At 38.8% G+C, this 21284-nt stretch overlaps 1 protein-coding gene across 3 annotated transcripts in view; it reads right to left on the bottom strand.

Annotated features, from left to right (window-relative positions):
* Window positions 1–21284, bottom strand: part of phkb (phosphorylase kinase, beta) — a 109667-nt gene that overhangs the window by 11499 nt on the left and 76884 nt on the right. For all 3 annotated transcript variants that reach the window (XM_008404873.3, XM_008404871.2, XM_008404872.2), the window contains 7 exons: window positions 14547–14602; window positions 13065–13158; window positions 8529–8612; window positions 6669–6773; window positions 4695–4777; window positions 3029–3119; window positions 433–491 (listed from right to left, as the gene is read on the bottom strand). In XM_008404873.3, the coding sequence (XP_008403095.2) occupies window positions 433–491; window positions 3029–3119; window positions 4695–4777; window positions 6669–6773; window positions 8529–8612; window positions 13065–13158; window positions 14547–14602 (572 nt within the window). The remainder of the gene's footprint in view (window positions 1–432; window positions 492–3028; window positions 3120–4694; window positions 4778–6668; window positions 6774–8528; window positions 8613–13064; window positions 13159–14546; window positions 14603–21284) is intronic.

The following is a 21284-nucleotide window of genomic DNA, read 5'->3' on the forward strand; positions in this document are numbered from 1 at the left end:
TAGTTCATGCATATTTGAGAAATCTTTTAATCTCCATGGCAACCACTCAGCTGTGTGTGAGCCTTGATGTGATGACATCCTGGAGGCGGAGTTTCAGAAAGAGGAGGAGTTTTTAAAGAGACATCTTCTACCTATCTTTTTTTGTCATATATAAAACACTTTTATGACAATTGATGTTAACATAGTTACTTGATTTTGCTATAAAATGCATTATGTGCCAGGAAAACACACCTTTAAGAAGTATGTGACAATGTCAATTTTACTTGACACATAAAATAATGATACTGTTATCCTTTCGAAAAAATGTTGTTTTCCTTTGGCGAAACAGAGAAAGCACTCTAACCTGAATTTTCACTTGTACTGCAATCACAGCAGAGAAAGCATTCACATTTAACAAGGAAAGCGTGAAGAAGCATGAAGGGAAGCTCTTACTCTGCCTCATTGACGCGAAGGAAGTCCAGCTGCTCCACAAATGCTCCTGATATCAGGGTCTGTGAAAATGATGGGGGGGAAAATAGCACATTTAAAAAACTATAAAGTTATTATTCTGGTGATATGGCCCCAACCATCCAAGAGACATAACAGTCATAGAGGATCCATAATGGCTTATGTGCCAGCAGGAGTGGAGGAAGCAATCTGGTACACAAGGTTTGTTGGGTGACTCAGTAAACATAAAATGCTTCAAAAATGCTGTAAAAAAAAAAAAAAAAAGAAAAAAAGAAGAGATCCAGCAGCAAGGTGCAAAACCAAGTGACAAATTTCATTTTTTAAACATTCACAGCTGCCGCATGTAACGATAAAAGTTAGAAGATCTCCAAAGAGGAATAATAATAAAAAGAAGCAATTCAATTTTCCAATTTCCCCTCCTCCTCAGGTCCAAACGTGATATTAGCCATTCCAGCTGAAGTCAACTCAAAAACAAAACGAAGTGGTGCAGGAGATGAGCGATTGTGCTCTCCATAACAATGAGATGATGAAGAGCACAAGTGTTTCAAAGCTGTGAGTTAGCTGTGAACTGAATGGCAAATAGGCAAAGGGTGGGAGGGGGTTAGGGGGGGACTTTAAAGTAAAAAAAAAAAAGAAGGATCTTGTGTGGAAGTCTCTGTTGAGCACCGCAAATACAGTCTGAGAGGAGTTGGAGTAGGAAAACTTGCCTGGAGTTTGACAAAGACGTTAGTTAAAGTTACCAATGTTGAAAGTAGTTCTAGTTCTACCTTGGCCTCATTTTCCTTGCAGTCTGTTCTGTGGAGTGCTGTTGTCTCAGCGAGTTTAACTTTGGGATGCTTACAGTTGCATGTCCCCATGGTAACCTCTGTGGGAAACTTAAACAACTCTAGAGCAATTTATATTAGAACAAGACAAAGGCTTGGAAAGACAACAACTCTGGTCTAAATGCTTCATGTCATCAAACTCATTTTGATGACAAACTGAATCAACATTTAAATGATAATTAAGGTTAATAAACTAACTAAATTGGTATTTTGTGACTGGTACAACATCTACAGAAACATCTGCCACTAACTAGTAATCGTCACATAGGGCAGAAACTTGGTTCACACTTTGAGAGATTTTGTAAAACCAAATCAGATGTAAGACCAGACTGACTGAGCCATGATAAAAGCTTTATTTTGTTCATATTGAGCTATGATATAACTGAAGTGTGTTTTAGACTCACAAACAGAAATTCTATGTCACAATTTTATGACAAAGAGCAGAATTTAGGTTTTCACAAACAACAACATATCATCTAATTTCTGTAATATCAAAGCAGGTCCCAGAATGTCGCTCTACCTCCACCATGTTTGACTGCAGGCATTATGTCCCGTTTCTGAAAGGCTGTTTTATTCTCATTCCAAAAAGCTCCACTTTTCACCGTCTCATAAGTCCACTGAATATTTTCTTAAGGCTTTAAGAAAATATTAAAATCCATAAATAATGTTTTTAGAGGTTTTCACCCTTAGACATTTTTTTTGGTTCCTTTCTTTTTTTTTTACTATTGAATTATGAACACTAAGGCAAACAAAGCCTGAAGTTCCTTAGATGTCATTCTGAGGTTTTTTGTGACCTCCCAGATGACTTGTGAAATCTTAAAAAAAAACAAAAAAACATGGATTTAGATTTTTTTTAAAGAGCCTTCCTTCTATCCTTGTAACACTGTTATTCTCATATTATTTAGACTTTTCATCAGTGACTCTTGTACAAGTTTGTTCTTGTGATTCTTTCCTTCATTCTTGTTATTGTTTTTCTTAGTGTGGCCCTGGTTCCACATCGTATTGCTCAAACAGTGAGACAGACAAAGGTGAAGGAAAAATAAAAGTTAATACTGCTGAACAAATAAGGGGCTTTATATCAATGTCAAAGAAAGAAACACCATGCAGAGACAGAAAAAGCAGGGGAAAAGTTTCTGCTTTGAAAAACCAGCAGGACGAAGAAACAATTCAAAACAAAGAAACAGTGCAGCTAATTCTCTCTCATTTACAACACCTGTAAAGATCATCAATCCTTAAGAGTCAAAAAGTGATTTCCCACTGATCCTTTGAGGAAAACATTTTCACGGAGAACACACAAAGATAAAAACCGAGGAGGAAATGGACACAATGACCTCCTGCTCAGCAGAAAATGAATCTTGACCAAATGCATCGTCAGTGACCTTTCCACGGAATGCACCTTTACAAACCAATACTAACCGTTACATTCACTCTCCAGCTTCAGTCGTGCCGGAGCAGGTCGGACGCAATGCACTGATGCAACACTTTTTCATAACGCATTAAACTGGCCTTGGGGAAATGTTTTAGGGCTGCTAAATTCACTGTCGCTGGAGCTGTGAAAGCTCTTCATCTCTCATGTCCAATATTTCATTCTGAATCCCTTTCTCAATATTTGAACTCCAATAGAGTTCTAATTGAAAACTTTAGTGTTTTCATTCACAAAGAATTTAAAGCGTGCTGCTGTTGCACAGCTGTTAACTCGGTAAAGCACATCCTTCCACTCTTCATTCCAAACACGACGCTTTTCTCCATTCACGTACCTGAAGTCTGTCAACGTGAACTTTGACCCCGCCGATGACTCCTTTCTTGAAAGAGGCCAACATGTCCAACACTGGATTGAAGCGGCTCCCTCTGGGTAGATAAAATATTTGATAGGTGAAGCTGCCAGTCAGACCTTCCTTGAACATCAGTCAAACTCACTTGAGTTTGTCAGGTGTAGAAAAACTTGGTCAATTTTTCTATTCACTTTTATTCTTTTGTTGAACATTGATTTATATTCAGTACGAACTTTACCCTTCCTAAAATAAAAATGCTTCCACCCTCAGATGCTTTGTGGTGATATCAAATAAATTATAAGCTCTTAAATTCATATTTTTTTCTTCTTCTCTCTGTACGGCAGCAGCAGAACGTTTGAGCCATATGTGAGAACACATATGCATGGCTGTCTTAAAGATTTGTCAGCAATAAAGCAAATCGACCTGTTCGTGAAGAGAAACATATTTAGAAATATTTACAAGGAGTTTTGCATTTTTCCTTATTAAATCCCTTCCAAAATCTACAGACAGAAGAAAAAAAATGATAAGACAAAATAACAACCAGGCAGGTTGAAGTCATTCATTCTGCTGCCTAAGGCTGAGGCAGCAGTATGGTAGAAGTAAGAATTACTGCCACCTGCAGGTGGAAGTTGGCATCACTTAAACCTGATGTTTATGACCCTTTTTTTGTGGAAAGTTTGTAAAACATGCGCAATACATACATACATGTATACAAATGTGGAGAATTGTTGATTTTGTGTTAATTTTCCCGAAAATGGAGTCAAACTACACAAACACCAAAGAGTGAACTCACTGGACATACAAGTGGTTACCCTTCCAAACCTACGTTGAAAACTGCCATCAAATTCATTAAATCCGGCTGATCGACTCAGTGTTTGTGCCTCTGATGACGTTATTGACCTAAACACAGTCAACTGGAATTGTCAGTGTACATTTAAGAAAAACTGGGAAATCCATATTTTATTACAGTGAGCTTGGTTCTTACTGCTAGCATACATCTGTTAGAGGAAAAAATAAACATGCGACTGGATAATATCTTTAAAACTTGATTCATTCTTGATTTCTTTGCTAGTCACAATCAATCTTAGAATTCAAAGCAAACGTGTTGTAACCATGCAATCTGGAAATATAACTAAACTTCAATATCATTTATTCCGTCCTCTGTCACCTGCCGTACGGGTCATCGTCCTGATCAATGGCAAACTAATGGCTATCGAGCTGCTGCTATGAGCGCCCATTGATTCATTTTTGGGCGCCACAGTGAGGCTGTTTAAACATTTGTAGCGCATTTAACATATGGCTCCCTGGGTAACAGTCAATACTTCTGTAATCAGCCCACCAGCGAGGCTGTAGTGATACAAATGAGAAACATTATCACCCAATCAGCAGGCAAATACAGTAGCACCTTTCTTCTACTTAAGATTAATGGCACACACAAAATGGGAAAAGGGGTGGCAGCAGACAGGGAGGAAAGTTAGACAACAAACAAAACTAAACAAAATGAACTGGCTTTTTAAAAGCTTCACTGCAGGCGATAAATATAGCGATAGTGACGCAAAACGAGACAGAAGAGAAAACGCCTTGGGAAAACGGTCACATCAAAGTAAAACAGCGGAAACGATCTGCTTTGGAGTGTGAGCGTGTGTATTACTTGATGTTATCCTCGCGGATGAGAACCAGGAAGAGTGGACGTCCCTGCATCTTCCAGCACTGCTTGATGAACTGCAGGGCATTCTGCATACACACACACACACGCACGCACACACACACACGCACACCCCCCACGCACACACACACATGCACACACACACAGAGAGCATCTCAGACCCATGTGCTGCAGCTGTAAAACATTCAATTTCCTTTATTTTTTTGTGGAACAACTGAGTCAGTGGCATTTGGAAAGTTCAGCCTCCTCTGCTGTCAAGCTGAGTTTAAGTTGCGGAGCTCCTCAGGCAGCTCAGCGTTAAACACAAACACAGTTTTGATGTGGAGAGATCACAGTCTGGATGTCTGGAGCGTTCCTGAAAACACAGCTTATTGCCGGATTCATGTTGCAATGGAAAAAAAAAAAAAATTATATTTGGGAAACAAAGCTGTGTAAACACCTGCTTTCTTCACTGAAACAAGAAACGAGGACGTTTTTAAATATCTAGCACTAAGACGTAAACGGATTTTAAGAAAAAAATGTTCTCTACTCTACAACACTCCTGGACAAGAGCGTATTTCAGTAATGTTTGCACTCCACTACAGTCCTGCTGGTTGTATTGACTGACTGAATGTTCTTGCACCATAAATTGGCCAGAGATAATAATTTACTGCATTCCTGATTGAACTGCTGGCTCTGGATCAGCAGGATTTTTTGATAGTCTGACCTGATTGTGTCCCAGGTTTCTGACCCGCCGACACCAGGCTGTCCTCTTCACTGCCTGAAGCAGCACATCTCTGTTCCTTGCCTTTTTTCTATTAGGCCTGTTTATTTAATGTAATTGCCTTTTTATTGCCACAAAATGTTATAACCTAACAAAGTATATTCAATACCTGCTTTAAAGCTGGTAGAAGCACCTCTCACCAGCTTTTTCTTTTCCAGCTATACTAGCCAAAATCTAATTTGCATGTAATCTATCTCCAACTAAAGACTATTTTAGTACTTGATTATTCTGACTATTAATTGATTTGACCACTTAAGCTAGAGCAATGTTAGAAAAAAAATATTAAAATTCAAGTACATAAGTAATTAAATTCTTTTTCTAAATAAGAAAATAAACATTTTATTGCCTAAAATGCAACAACATAACACTCCTTTAGTGAATTATTGGTCATTTTGTATCAAAGGATGTACCTGCAATTACAAAAAAAACTTTTTACATCAACATGTGAGAAGCTCAGCTCTAACATCAATACAGAGAATGGCTGATCTGTTGACTATGTTTTGGGGATTAACTAATAGTTGAATAGCAAAAGGTGGTTAATAGGAGAATTTAACAGAACCAGGTGAAGGTGAAACTGAGCCACTTGAGGAGTTCTGGGTAGAACATACTTAAAGACAAAGACAATATTCTCATTCTAAAGGCAAAACTTTGTGTTGTTCTTTCTGCAAATGGCTTTTTTTGAGTCAGCATATTCTAGTGAACGATTAATCGGTTGCTTAATATCAGAGCAGGAGTGCAAAACTCTTTTTGTTTCAGTTCGCATGCAGATCATGAATGTCGTCAAAGGTCCGGTTGAGGCAGAATGAACCCGTTAAACTACTAAATCATAATAGTTTTCTTTGCGTTTGATTAGTACGTCTTAAAATCTAATTTTTAACATCTTTTTTTCACAGTGATGTATTTTTGGATCAATCTAAATGAAAACTGATTTGATTTGAATGATAAAAAAAAAAATTTAAGCACAAAACTATTACTTTAAAGATTCATTTCTATGGCCCTCTAAAGTTTAGCGGGCCACATAAATAGCTGCGGCGAGCCAGACCTTGAATTTGACACGTGCACATTAAAGGGTTGCATATTGTCTTGTCTTTCTTCCATTTTAGTTCTGTTCTTTAATGTCTCCTCAAACCAGACAAGGTGAATGTATTTAAATCACATAAGCTTTTCCAAATCAATGAAATGTGACATTGACTCACCTTAATGTCGTCAATTAGCAGCATAACATCTTGAGACAAGTAGAAGTCACTTAGATCAAACACTATTGGGTAGCACACCACCGTCTTGCCCAGTATGCGATAAATCTAAGAGACAGACAGACACACACACACTTGCTGTGATATCTGAAGATGGATGGCCCATAAGCAGTTAGAAATGTATTATTCTGGGCAGGACATAAAACGAGCCATCAGTCCTTGGTGTAGAAGTCACAAGACCGCTTCTGATAAGTCACACCATCAGCTCATAGTACACACAGAGAGCTGGTAGAAAACTGATGATGATGATGATGATGATGATGATGATGTCCTCTGGCATGTTGCCATCTTTCTAATAAATGTTCCATTATAATATTGTCTTAATGTGTTTGGAGTCATGATTCATTTGTTTGCCAGTGGCTTTGTTGCAGTGTTAAAAGGTACAACTTTATCTGGTTCTGTGACCTTCATTCAGCACAAACTCAGATATTTGCTCATTAGGAGTGAAAGTGGGGCAGAATAAGTTATTAATTCTAGCATTTTTTTAAGTGCTGCGTGAGAAAAAGCAGTAGATGCATTGCTGTTGGAGTGCCTTGAAAAGTATTCAGACCCAAATTTGTCTCGTTGCAAAGTGGACTCGACTTTACTGTGATGCACTAACAAAGCAGTAAGTGTGGAGTAGGAGGAAGTGACGTATTCTTTTTAAACATTTTATATATAAAATTCTGAAAAGTGTGATATGCATTTAATTTCAGACCCTTCTGAGTCAATATATAGCAGAAGCATCTTGAGTTGCTCCACCAACTTTAAACTTCCAGACTGAAAGTTGAATTTAAATAAAGCTCATGATCAATCAGTTTGGATTGAGAATATCTGAACATTTCTGACATCGGTATCAGCCGATTTTTGTCTGGGTTTTTTTTTTTTTTCTTTTTTTTTAACATACTGCTATCGGTCCTATAAATAAAACTGGGTTAATGCTAATAACCAATAGTTCCTTCCATCCATTTGTCTCTGGAGGGAAGCGGATCAATGCTGTGGTATTTGACTGGTCATGAGGCAGTGATAGTGATGCAGTGAGGGATTGTGGGGAAGAAAAGAAGCAGTGGTGAAGTCAGGTGTGTTTTTTTTTCAAGTTATTAAAAAGGTAATAAAATGAATATGACATGTAATATCATTAAATATCAGTAATTGGCCATTACAGCAATATTGACACCCACATTTTTGTATTGGTGCATTCCTAATTTCAAGTAATGCCACAAATTTTCTATTAGATTTATGCCCAAAATCATTCTTAAACCCACCACTGGCATGTTTGGATTTTAATCAGATTTTTCAGTCAATAGTTTCTTTTGGTAAAAGGCATCTTCCATTTTGATTTAAAAATATTTTTTTTTTCAAACAGCTTGTCAGAAATGATTTATACTCTCCTCAATAATCAATGGAAGCATCTCTACTGAACTTTGAGAAATCAAACCCCTTTCATTATTGCTTTTTGTTCCACTACGTTGTGTTTGTCTGTCGTTCAGTTCAACGGGCTTGAATATTTCAGAACGTCAGAGTAAGACAGCAGCAGCTGGCATAATTAAGTGTAGATTATCAACCGAATCTGAACAACAGTCACTGTCTGTGTGTTAGAGAAAGAGAAAACTAAATTCAGGAACAGAATGCTGTGTGTGTGCTTCACGTTCACACTAATGTATTCAGATCAATATGTGCTGTGTGCATCAGTCATCCCTCTTGACCCAGGCAGCACAACTACAAAGAGAGGCACATATGCATTCATATCCTGATGTGTGGTGTGTGTGTGTGTGTGTGTGTGTGCGTGTGTGTGTGTGGGTGAATGAGCACACACTCAAATACCTTGCAGGTCCCGATGCAGCCCACTGGCCTATCCGGACGCCCACTCAAACCCAGCTTCTTATTGACGGCTAGAAAACGGTACGCCTGCAGAAACACAAAGACCTGATCAGTGTGCACAGCCTTCACGGCATCCTCTCGCTGACCTTTCTGTTCACAGAGAAAACATTGCGCAGCACACCTTTCCATACGGATCCCTGTGATTGCATCTGTGCCACTTTGAAAATGAAAATATCATACTTGATTTGAAATGTCATGCTCCAGAATTTCATTCCACGTCGCAATGGAAGCATGAGCCCAATATCTCTCCGTCCTGCCGAGGCGTTTTGTGATTCTGCCACTCATGAGCTGAAATATCGTCCCCCATGACAGAAAGCAGCAGCGGATATTAGCTCGGTGTTTGAGTTATGAAATGCAGCAGTAATCAAGGTCCCTGTGCTGCCATCAGCAGCGTGCTTAGTGGACAAAAGTACACCCATGGGCCCCAAACACCTGGTGTCTGATACCAGCAGTATATTGACTCACAGAGGCCCTAAGAAACAAATGCTTAGAATTGAGCTTTTATTACAGTAAATAAAGCACAATCCATATCTTTTCATCATTCGCTGCCAAGTAGCCAGACATATCCATCCAAATCACACAGAATTTTTGTCAGTCATATTTTTGCACTGACTTTTACAAGACTGGAGATCAATAAACACATAACCAATTACTGAAAAAGCAGGTTATTTCACAATGCTGGTAAATTTTAGCTGAGTGAAGCTGACACCCCACCCACGTCAAAAAAATCCAGCAAATAGTCTGAGTGGTAAGTTCTCCGTTTGAGCAGCTTTGGTTTCTCAGATACTAAAAATGATTTTTTAGGTCATCCAGAGTTCACCATCCTCCCATCTTGCTCCAAAACAAACCAGAGTGGACTACTTGGTTAGTGCTGCGTTTGTGCAGGTTCCTGCCGTTAAAACTACTGCAGCAAAGTTGTTTGCAAGTTGGATATTCGCGCTCCACGCAGTGAGCGGCGCCTAGCTCTAGGTTGATCCGATTTATGAACGATAATTTCGGCCAGCCGTTCTCTACCGCTCTAGCGGTCAGCCACTTCAAGACGGCCTACATCACCTACATTGTGTCCAGTGTGTAAGGGAAAATGGTAATGATGCAATTATAATAGTCACATGACTGTCACAGTTAAGACCAACTACAATTGACGGTGTAATGTAATAATACACAAAGAACATAACTTTTTAAAGTTTGATAAGTAATACTTATGACCTATTTATGACGGATGATGATTCTTGGTTAATATCAAGTTGTCAAAAGAAATAAATTTTAAACAATGGCAACTTTGTATTTAAAGTGTCATTATTTACCAGATGACAATTAATGACAACAGTCATTAGTATTTAAGATCCTTCATGTTCATGACAGGTGCTATGTCAGGTTTATGACAGTGTCATGTCAGTCTTATCCACACCCTTTAAATAAAATGTTACGACTGTTCAATGTTTAATTTTAAGAAGTGCTCACTGAATGCAGGGGAAACTAATTATTAATATTATACATTTGTTAATGAGTGGTTTTATCAGTACATTTTGCTGCAACACATTCCCAATCTTGATATGGACCAAAATCCCAGAATGTACAAAAATCACAGAGCCTATAGCGACCAAGACGACGGCGCCGCCGAGATAAACAGATTCTGTCAAGGAAGAAACGACTGTCTGGGCATCGGATTAAATATTCAGCATGGTGCCCGCTCCGACTCCCAATTCCATATTCCATCTGTGAGGCTGAGTGCCACACAGCAGAAACAGGAAGACAGGGAGAGGAAGAAAAAGTAGCAGGTATGACAGTTCAAAGGGAGATGATAGACAATGGAAGAAGGTCTCTGATTTAATAGGCATAATGGAGGTGGGGCAGGATGTAAGCCTAAGGGCGATAAGGGGGTTGGAGTAGCGAGTAGAACGGCCACACAGGGGAAGACACAGAAGGCAGGAAGATCTTCTAAAAGAAACCAGAACCTGGAGAGATGGCACGACGGGAGAAAATGGTTGTTTTTAAAACATGACGATGAGGGAAGGCGTCACACAACAGATAGGCAGATGAGGAATGGCAGCAGAGGAGGAGATGAGGCTTTGAGTGACGGATATGACAGAGGAGAGACAGATGACATTGAGACTGTAGACTTCCAACAGCAGGAATACCTGCTGTAGAAGAAGTGCTTGGTGTAACGGGTGTGTCAGAACAACTTGTATAATCCGCAAAACATTAAAGAAGCAAGATAGAAAGGATGAAAACAGCATTCTGTAAGAGACTGAAGTTGTCACTGAATGCATCTGCACAATTTTGCTCATTCAGCAGCAACAGCTTTAATTAGATTCTCCAGTAAAATCATGTTGACTACAGAGACTTTTCTGTTACAGAAGTCACATACGTTGTACCTCAAGGGTCAGTACTGGTGCCTCTCTTGTTCAGTATATACGCCATACACTGTTTTTGCTCCCATTTTTTTTTTTAGCTAAACTCAAATGTAAAACATTTTCTATATACACAAAATAACCATTTCTAATATTGTTCACAGATCAGTGAAAACTGGGAGCAAAAGCAGAACGTTTGCATTTATATTTTTGTTCAGTTTCTGTATCTTCATCAGATGTTAAACAAGAGATATATGTAATATTTAACAATACATGAATATATTGTCCAAAATTTGTGTTTATCATTACTGCAATACTAATGATAAAACACAAAATGGTGTGAGAACACAAAATTTAGATTGCTATTCATCCTTTCATGTTGTCTCATCTAGGGTATTGCACTTTTCACGTGGTTACAAAACGTTTAACAGGAACAAACAAAAGTTTTCACTTTACTAGCGTTCAGCTCCTTCCTTTATTACTTTTGTAATTATTCCTTTATAACTGACTTGTTAAAATCCCAATCTAACTTCTGCAAACCAAAAACGTACTTTTCCTTTAGATGTCTTTAAATAGTATCATACATTTGTATTTAATTCTGTATCATTTAATCATTTAAATCAATCGTATTTTATTTTTATGCTCTGTGAAAGGTGCAGTAAACATACATTTTGCTGACTTTGCTGCCATTGGAGGATTCATTGCAAGTTATGAAAACATCTCACACAAGGTCAAGACACAGAGGAAAGTACAAATTGGGTATTTGACAATCATTCAATATTACTCCTTTATTTAGGTCATCAATTTTCATTAAAGTTAAACATGAACCTGCTCATCAAAAGTGTCTGGAAATATTGTATGAGGAAATACATGGTTAGATTCAGAGGCAATGAAATCCTCGATGTGAAGAAATACTTTATGGCAAAAGAAAAAACATGAGATTTTTGTAGTTACTTGGAGTTAATGTGAGGAAGTCTTACAGCTTTACTATTTGCAAAAATACTTCAGAAGCACCCATCTGATCATCATTCTGAACGCTTTGCTTAAAAAGCTGTTGCAAGAAAACTAAGATCCCTTTAGCCTTCAACAGGAGATAAATCCTTCATCTCCAACAGAACTGTGAGAAATGTAACCTTTGGAGAGTCATTCTGTAAACTGCGCTGGTTTATGGATTGTCACTTTGGCACAGTAGCGACTTTACCATTATGCTGATCAATCAACACGAGGAATCACTGCTGGGACAATAACTCACTCCGGCGTCGCTGCAGCTCTGCTCTGAGTGATGGGACAATCAAGAGGAAAAACTTAAAAAGGACGAGCTGATGGTTTGACAAGCACATGGAATGACTGAACCTGGATCTATTGGGATACTGGTGGATAAATCCTGTCAGGTAGATTTGTGTGCTGCCGGAATGACACACAAAGGCTATTCAAATATTAACCTTTTCTTTCCACTCACTGTTGGTGGTTTAGAGGAAAAGAGCAAAGAGTGAGAATTTACTTTAATATAAATACATAAACAAACCTTTATGTAATCTTTCAAATAAAATAACCATACCTATTAATACCAAATAAAAAAGGATGTAAACAGTGACATGTATAAAATGTTGAGTAATTATGCTCTAATTTGCATAAACATTAGCTCTTATGTTGCAGAAATCCAACAATCTAATGTTTCCAATCTCTGAAGTCGATTTTTTTAAAATGCTGGCATGACTAGCAATAATAAAACACATTTTAGCAATGGATAAAACTGTTGGAACGGCTTAAAAAAATGCAGGAGACAGAGGACACAGATGTAGAAAGAGCAGGAGCCCCTGTTGTATCAAATCGAGACAGGAGCAATAGAAAGATGGCCACTCTGAGGTTAAAACAGTAACAATAAAAAAGCAGCTTCCAGTCCAGAGGGGGCAACGGCTGACTCTTTGAGCAGGCAATGCCCGCCCATGCCGCCGGGAAAAAAATAAGCACAGTTCAAAGAATAAACATGTTGAGCCGGTGAATATTAGCTTTACAAAGATGGAACATGTGACTGATGGAAAGAACTGTTGAGATTTGAGCAAATCTCAACAGTTCTGATGGTTTTGAGCAAAACTTGGTGGCAGCGTAAAGTTTGAACAAAACTCACCTTGACCAGTTCCTTCTGAGGCCAGATCTGGATGGGCTCCACTTGCTGAGGAGTCTGGGTCTGAATCCCATATGTGTTCAAAAACACCTGAAGTCTACAGAGACAAAGAATTTAGCACATTAACACTCTTCAATCTTACAATGTATTTAAAATGTGTAAAATTCAACATAAACATGTCTGTTTCATATTATTCTCACATTTTTGATTTCGTTCAATCTTAAGCCAGCTTGAAGATCTCATAAAATATTAAATGCACCAATTATTTTTCCAATACCTCAGGGAAATAATCACCGATGTCTCGCCTAGATGTGTTGTTAAAAAGTACAGTATGATATGATATGCAATTCATAGGCAACGAGATATGTGTTTCACACCGATCCGCGATTCCCCTGTGACATGCTTGTAAAAAAATAAAAAATTCTTCATGTGATCAAAAGGTAATCGTTTTGCACAAATGTGAGTGGTGGTAATATTTTCAGAGAACTTTCAACCTAACGATGAAGAATCATTAAGTTGAAAACGAAGCTCATCTCGGCATCATTCAGCAGTGCTGTGCTTGGATGTTAACAAAACTAGAAAGCTGGGGTTTTTGGGGAACAAACTTTTGGTACCTTAAAAAAAATAAAAGATTTTCTACCTCAAAGGTGAGAGCTTGGTGTCGGCTGTGAGGGACTGAGTGTTTTTCTCTGAGTGCGGGCAGTGTTCAGACCGCTACAGAGCACTCAGGCTGTTCATGTCAGAACCTAATGTTAACAACGTCTCACTGCTTTAAATGTGACTATAAGGCAGTCCTTGCAAACTAAGATAAACTCCATCAAAACATCAAAAACTTTGGGAAACTTTCCAGGCGGGAAAGCAAATGGCTTTACAGATAGAGCTGGAACAAAAACCAAAATTAAGCTGCAGCTTCATTCATTATGTTATTTCTAACTTTCTCTAGAACTGATTTATAGGCAGCTACAATAAAAAAAAAATCCACATGTAAAAATGAAAAAAAAAATCCACATGTAAAAATGAAAAAAAAATGGAAGGAAAAAGTACAATTTGAAACAAACTGTAAATCTGCGTCAATCACAAAGCTTCTGTGCAACAGGCTGTAAAATGGGTCTGCAGCGAAAAGAAGGAAATGATGATGATGGCAATGAGGGAGTCCTTACAGGGACGTGGCAGAAGCTACAGGTTGACAAGCTTCACAGTCATTTAACCCCGTTTAACGCCCACACACATATCCAAGCATCTGCACACACATTCACATGTACTTGCACGAGCCCACAATGAAAAGGGTGACAGATGATGGTGTGATAGTGGAGGTCAGACTGAGCTCAGCGCAATTAGAGGGCTGAGCGGGAGAGAGAAGCGAAAAATAACCAGCCTCTATGACCTGGAACACATTAAGATGCGCACATAGAACCTATGTAGACACACACACACACACACACACACGCACACACACACACACACACACACACACAAAAATATTACCTCTGGCTCTCGGCTACCAGCGACACATGAATCACAGCATCGTTCTCTATGGGACCCTGTTAACGAGAGAGAAAGCAGAGAAGATTAACATCAGAATCAGTATTCTGCTTCATGTTGCATCTGTTGGGGTGTTGCGCGAGTCGGTACCTTTGTGGCAGAACTGTGAAGTTTAGAACATTGCTAAAAGTTACAAATGTTTAAATTTGTGTGTGTTGCCTCCTTTTAATACTTTATTCATGTAGTAGCTGCTTTTCTTGTACGTAAATCTCTTAATTCCTTCTGTTTCAGTGATGCAGCTCAACCAACGTCAGTGGCAGAGAAAAACATGAACATGACTAATGTGAATGTAATTAAACCAAATCAGACGTGTGTCTGTCTGTGTGTGTGTGTGTGTGTTTGTGTGCGTGTGTGTGCGTGTGAGTAGGAAAGAGAGATAACACAGAGGGAGGCAGCTGCTCAACTTAAGATTCAGCTCACTCATTTCTATGCCAACAATAGGTTTTGTTATTGCTACCCACAGTCTCTGATGAAAGTGAAATAACCAATAAAGGTTGACGCCGAGGTAGCTGGCAGCAGGAAGCGGGAGGCAAATTAGCAAGGACAAAAGAGACGTAAAGTGAAAGTTGGAGCATAGATGGAGAATAATGTTGGGCTGTTAACGGATGATGTCTCCTTCTGCTCCTCTCAGAGATGAAGATGAAAAGCAGAACATCAGAATTTGCACGCAGGTTGTTTGATCCCACTAAAACGATTTTGCAAGAAATGTGAGATTCCTTTGATATCTGGGGCCGGAGGTAACAAATCAGGCACATATCAGGATGAGAGGCAGAGCGCCACCTACGGACAGGTCATTAGTCCGTCTAAGTGCCTGGAGTGGAACAGCTTTAATATTTTCAGTAATTTAACAACAGGGCGGACCCCCGTCATCTTCGTTCTTCTACTTTATTAAATTTGTATGATTAGAAATAACAAGCTGCCGTGAGCCGTTTGTAGACGTGACTACCTGCATCTGATTGTTGCTTGTTTGTGATCCTGTGCTCAATGTCTCTCTTCTCTTAGCACTCCTACATCGGTTTTAATTATCATTGACTGGCTGCATGTGCTTTCGGTGAGTCGGTAATACGTCAACAAGAGGATTTTTGTTTTTCAGCTTTGTGGCGACAGAATAGTTTTACATAAATATCCGGTCAGTGTTTTTTTTTTTTTTTTACTTTGCCTCAATCTAGATAGCACTCAAACTTTAAGCTTTACTGTATTTCAGGAGGATTCATTAGGATTGTTTTATTTTTCACAAATAAATATGTGAATATGGCCTGCATCTGTATTTGATCTCCTTGAATGTGGTGCTCCTTAATAAATTCCACGTCCACAGTCTGTCTTTAGAAATTCCAACATTTTTAACGCCGCTGTGCCCTTCAAATGAGACTCAACAATCAGGAAGCTTTTGAAACAGCTCATTTTCCAGACACCAAAAAACACATCATCTTATTGCCAAAAAGCCTCTGGGTGTTTTTGTTTTTTTTATGCTTTGACTGTTTTTAGAAGCAGTTGAGAAATGAAAGTGCAAAAATTTGCAAAATGTTAATTTTGCATAACAGGTCCCCTTTAAGTACAAGGAGCCCCAGTTTTGGGATTTAGTTTGATTACAAATGCATCTGTTTGATGAAGGCCTCAGGCAAGGTCAAAGAAAAAGCTGTGGAGAAGTTAGATCAGAAAACAATATCCGGAGCTTTGAAAATCTCACTCGACATAGCTCAGTTTGTCATCCATCTTTGGGGGGAAAAATAGCAATCAAAGAAGTTTCTAAGAGGTACTCTAAAGGAACCGTAGCGATGTGCTGCTCAGGAGGGAGAACTTGCCAACAGGACAACTATTGGTTATTCACTGAAAATATCTGGAGCAGGAAGATTGAAACTGCTCAAAGAAAACCATGCTACATGTATTTGTGGTTTGGAATAAGCCATTTACTTTGTCCTGCGTGTCAATCTTTTTGTGACAGATAACCAACACTTCCTTTTCACATCTGTAACTTTTTCAAATTCCTTCACAACACAACTATGCGCGACAAACTGGAATATGTGTACTCTATGACTAAATATGAGCAAGAAGATTTGCTTTCAAAAAGATTTGTGAGGTTGTTGCTTCTTTGCCACGTCACTATTTTTATCCACCACAGCTTCAATTTCTTGCTTTTCAACAACTGTATATGTCTATTTGTGGATATGTATTGTGTAAAATGTGCTACTGCCATTCATCCCTCCTTTCAGTAGGGGTTGCCATTTAGTTTGTCAGTTAGTAAACGGTAAGCAGAGCTGTTCATCAGCACGCTGAGTGACTATCCAGGGCCACTTAGGAGGCAGACAGCAGCTCGTGACTCACAGGAGTCTTTCATCTCGCTCTCATCGAGGAGATGCACACCCACGCAAACACACGCACACACACGCACGCACACACAAATAGATACAGATACAAACATGCAAAAGAAAAAAGAAGGGAACATGGCAACATGAACACTCCTGCCGGCAAGCACAGATGCTCCAAAGTGTTGGCAGCGGTGGAGCACGGAGCAGGGGAATAATGCACGCATCAAACAGACAAACAGGCAGCCATTTTGTTTAGTCGAAACAGGATGGAGATAACTAACAGCCTTGTATTTAGGCAGGATACAGGAGATAAAGAAAAACAAAGGAATATCCCGCTCAAGTCACCTCTGATCTGTCTGAGAAAATAAAAAAAAGGTCATTTGATGGAGGAGAAGATCTGGAAATGCATGGTAGAGATTTCCATTCTCTCTTCCTTCAGTGACTGTACAGCTACAGGGAGGAAAAGGAAATGAGTATTCAAATGTTCCTTTAACCAACCTATTCAGACTCTCTTTAACAATATCAGTGTAGTGTGACTGAGCTCCTGCTGAGGCCGAGGGAGGCGGTGGAGAGATGGGCCGTCTCTCCACAGGACGGGTAATAATTAAAGGATCCATGAATAACCTGAGTCTCAGTCTAGACCGGACCTTATAGTTCAAGAACTTTTACCTTCCACGATGTCACATGTCAGGCTTTAAAATAGAGAAAACAGTAAATACAGACATCCAGAGATGGCAGTGTTATTTTATGACTGGACCATTCTGCAACAATCTGGAAGGGTCAAATTGTTTTATCGGTTATTAAAATCATAAATGCGATTATCTAAGGTGTTAAAATGATCAAGTTGATCTGAGATTTTCAAAGAAAGTCTCCAAGTGATACATTTTTGCTTCCAGTATCCAAGAAAATGAATCACTGATGCGTCACTGATTGACAAATAGTGAGAAAACTTGTCCAAGAAGTTTACAACTGTTCATTCTTTGTTTCATGTGGAATCTCAAAAGCATGTTTCTATGTTATATTTTCAATATTCTACAGACCTAATTTCTCCCAAAGCTCAAAAGCAGTTCGATCTGTTTTCACAAATGAAAACACACATAGTAGAAAACAGAAATCCCCAACCGCTCTAAAATCCACAGAAGCAGCTCGGTAATACTTCGATTTTAAGTTTTTATATTTCTTAACTTATAGCGAGCGAGCATGTCAATATGGAGGAAAGAGGTGCAACTGCAACTCCATTTTGTTTTAGGAGACAACATGATGCAAGCAGTGTTTCCATGCGGTCTGCAGCTCGGCGCTCTTGCAAAAAAAAAAAAACATTTGCGGGATTTTGCCTCTCACCCTAAAAACTATCCAAGTTACTTCTGCAAGGCCAAAAAAATTTTCGGACGTTAATAAATCTCACCACGCCGAAGCCGCCCAACAACAAAAACACAAGCGTACAGATGATGGATGGTGAGAATTTGTGGAATTTTGTAAAGGAAACCAGCAGGCTGAACGAGTTCAAACACTTTACCGAGTTTATAGCCTGAACACAAAGGCAAAAACACAATCCTCCATTGATTAAACTGTGATTTGACATAAAAATGATGCAGCTGAAACTTTGAGTCTTTGCAAGAGACATATTAGTTCACACAATTTAAAAAATAACAACAGATTTCAGTATATGAAGGTTTAGGAAATCCAACCAGCCAGGTCAAGATGCTGAAAACATGAACAGAACAAAACAGCAAGAGAAACCTCCCTGTTTCTACCAGTCATGGCTTTAAGTTTAGAGGTCAAGCAGGAAACAAGCATATTGTTTAAAGAGGCATCTGGACACCAACTGTTTATCACAGCGTCAGTAATTAATTCAATACCGCAGAGTGCTCCTCTTTTGAAGAGACGCATAAATTAAGCAGCTGAAAGCTAAAACACTGGAACAAAGTATTCATTAAAGCTGCAAGCAGCGTTAAACAGGGTTCGGGTGAAACCAGGACATGACCAAATATTGAAAACAGATCAATCTGGATGTTTCTGTGAGAAATTTAGAGTGTTTGACATTTTTTGGAGAGAAGGCAAAGTTTGAGGCCTTGCCCCGCCCATAGACAAGATCAAAAACTCAACATTTAAAAAAGATTTAATATCTCATCTCTTAAGGTGACACTGACAAAACTTGAAGCTGTTTATTAAAAATGTATAGGAGAACTTTTCCAAAGTTTAATGTGTGTAAAATGTCAAAAACCTTTTAGAAAAAAAGAACAAAAAAAAGACATTTTTCCTGTTTGTTTTAGGACATAGAGACGTTTTGTCTCGTCTGGAGGGACCCATCTGTGCTCCAAAATTTCAAAATGTACCGATTCACCAGGCTGAGTCAGGGGGCGCTGTAGAGCAGTTTGACCACGCCCCTTTTTAGCTCCACTAAAAAACACTTGAATTTTATGTGTGACTTATGCATGTACTAAATGTGATGCAACATCTTTCTATGAAATCTGAATATGAGCACGAAATCTCATATTCATGCTCATATTAAAAAAATGGGATTAAAAAAAAATCTTACTTTCATTCAATTTGGTTTCAACTGAAGCAACTCAACAAAATTACATTCTTTTACTTAATAAGGGACTTAATCAGCTGCTATTAACACAAATATATAGCCTTTACAGCAGCACTTAATTCACAGATGCAATCTGTCTAAAAAGCATTTTAACTAAATCTTTCTGCTGCAGACGCCTACTGGGTGCTGCAGCTGCAAAAGGTCATTCATCTTTACTCCGGAATACAAAAGCTCAGCACTCTGAGCAGGTCTGGTCAGAGCCAGATAAAATGTGTTTGGCCTGATAATGCTTTACTCTATTTTCTGTTATCAGAAACAAGCAATAGAAATGCTAAAATGAGCCATGAATCAGGTTCCTGTAAGGTCAGACTGTTACATTTCACCTGGGCAGCAAAGCCGTTTTTACTCTAACGGCTCCAGTTTATTGTCAGCCTGCTGGTTAGCGACTGTTAAAGTTAAATGTTTCCAATAGACTGAACTTTTTTTGTGTGTGTGTGATTGACCAACACAAAGTAGAAGAAACCTTAAGAGTTAAATGAAAGGTGGTGATTTGTAAAATGCAGCTCCGAGGAGGAGCTGTGCCTTGAAGGCGGAGCTAGGTCCACCTCGGCGTTTTGCACAGTTGAATGGTTGCCATGGAGATTAGATTTCTCAAATATGCATGAGAAAACCAAAATAACACTCCAGGTATGTTTTTGATGAGAGAATAAAAGAGTTGATTTTACATAGCACTGCCACTTTAAGAATGCAGCAACGAGACTTTTTCTTATACCCAGTAAACAAACTCTCATCATGTCCCAATGTCTGCACCGACAAACAATATATTCTACAATGAAGGTACAAGACGGCACACATCTTTCAAAATAAGTGTTTGAATAAAACATTCTACAGTTTTCACCAGGGAGATCACAGTCCTAGAAAACCAAAACAAGCCTTTTTCAGTCAGAGAATGTTTTTTGTATCATACAGACACACTTTAGTCACGGATGCTTGAGATCAAACTGATGCAAGAAAAGCTCAAAAATATTCAAACAATCGTCAAGAGGCTAAGTCATTGCCTAATGCATAGGATTATAAATTGATGCAGATAATTACAGATTAAGAATTTTCTTCTGTCTTGAAACCTGAAACAAAGCCCACAAGAGGAAGAAGGAAAAAGGGAATCAGAAGCTGTTTTAAAATGGGGGCATGCTGTCGGTGCTACGGTACACGATGCAGCAGCAGGATGGACTGCCTACGGTTACCAGCGGTTACCAATGGGCTGGCTGGAAGCGAGCTGCCCCTCAGAGATACGGTGGAGCTAAATTTGACAAAGTGAAAATCCATTTGCAGAAGATTCCTGCTGTGAGTCCCTGCAGAACCCAAATGAATTTCAGCTCTGCTTCATTTGACTTTTTCCCCAAAATTAAAACCACTGACTTGTGACACAAGATGGAAAGTGGATGAGATTGTTTCCTCTTTTTCTGCTTTATCCCTGTCTGTTCTCGGTGCTACAGTTTCCTCCACAAAATCTTTTGCTCAGTTCTACCTCTAAATTCGGTTTGTGTGTTTGGGATTCTTTATTTTCTATCTCATCTCGTTTTCTGTCCTGTTTACCTCGTATCCTGCTGGCTTAGAACAAAATGACCGCACTACCTTTCCCACATGTAATGTGACATTTTCTCCTTTCCTGACAATTTGATGTTCCATAATCTATAATCATAGGTGTTTTCAGAGATAAATTACTAGTTTTTTTTTTATCACCTTTTGCATTCAGTTCAAACATTCAAACTAACATCTCTTAATTATCAGGACATTTATCATCCACAGATCTTTTCAGGTGATGTTCTGTCAGATTTA

The sequence above is a fragment of the Poecilia reticulata genome, chromosome 3 (assembly GCF_904066995.2).
Source record: "Poecilia reticulata chromosome 3, P_reticulata-male-v2, whole genome shotgun sequence".
Classification (NCBI taxonomy): Eukaryota; Metazoa; Chordata; class Actinopteri; order Cyprinodontiformes; family Poeciliidae; genus Poecilia; species Poecilia reticulata.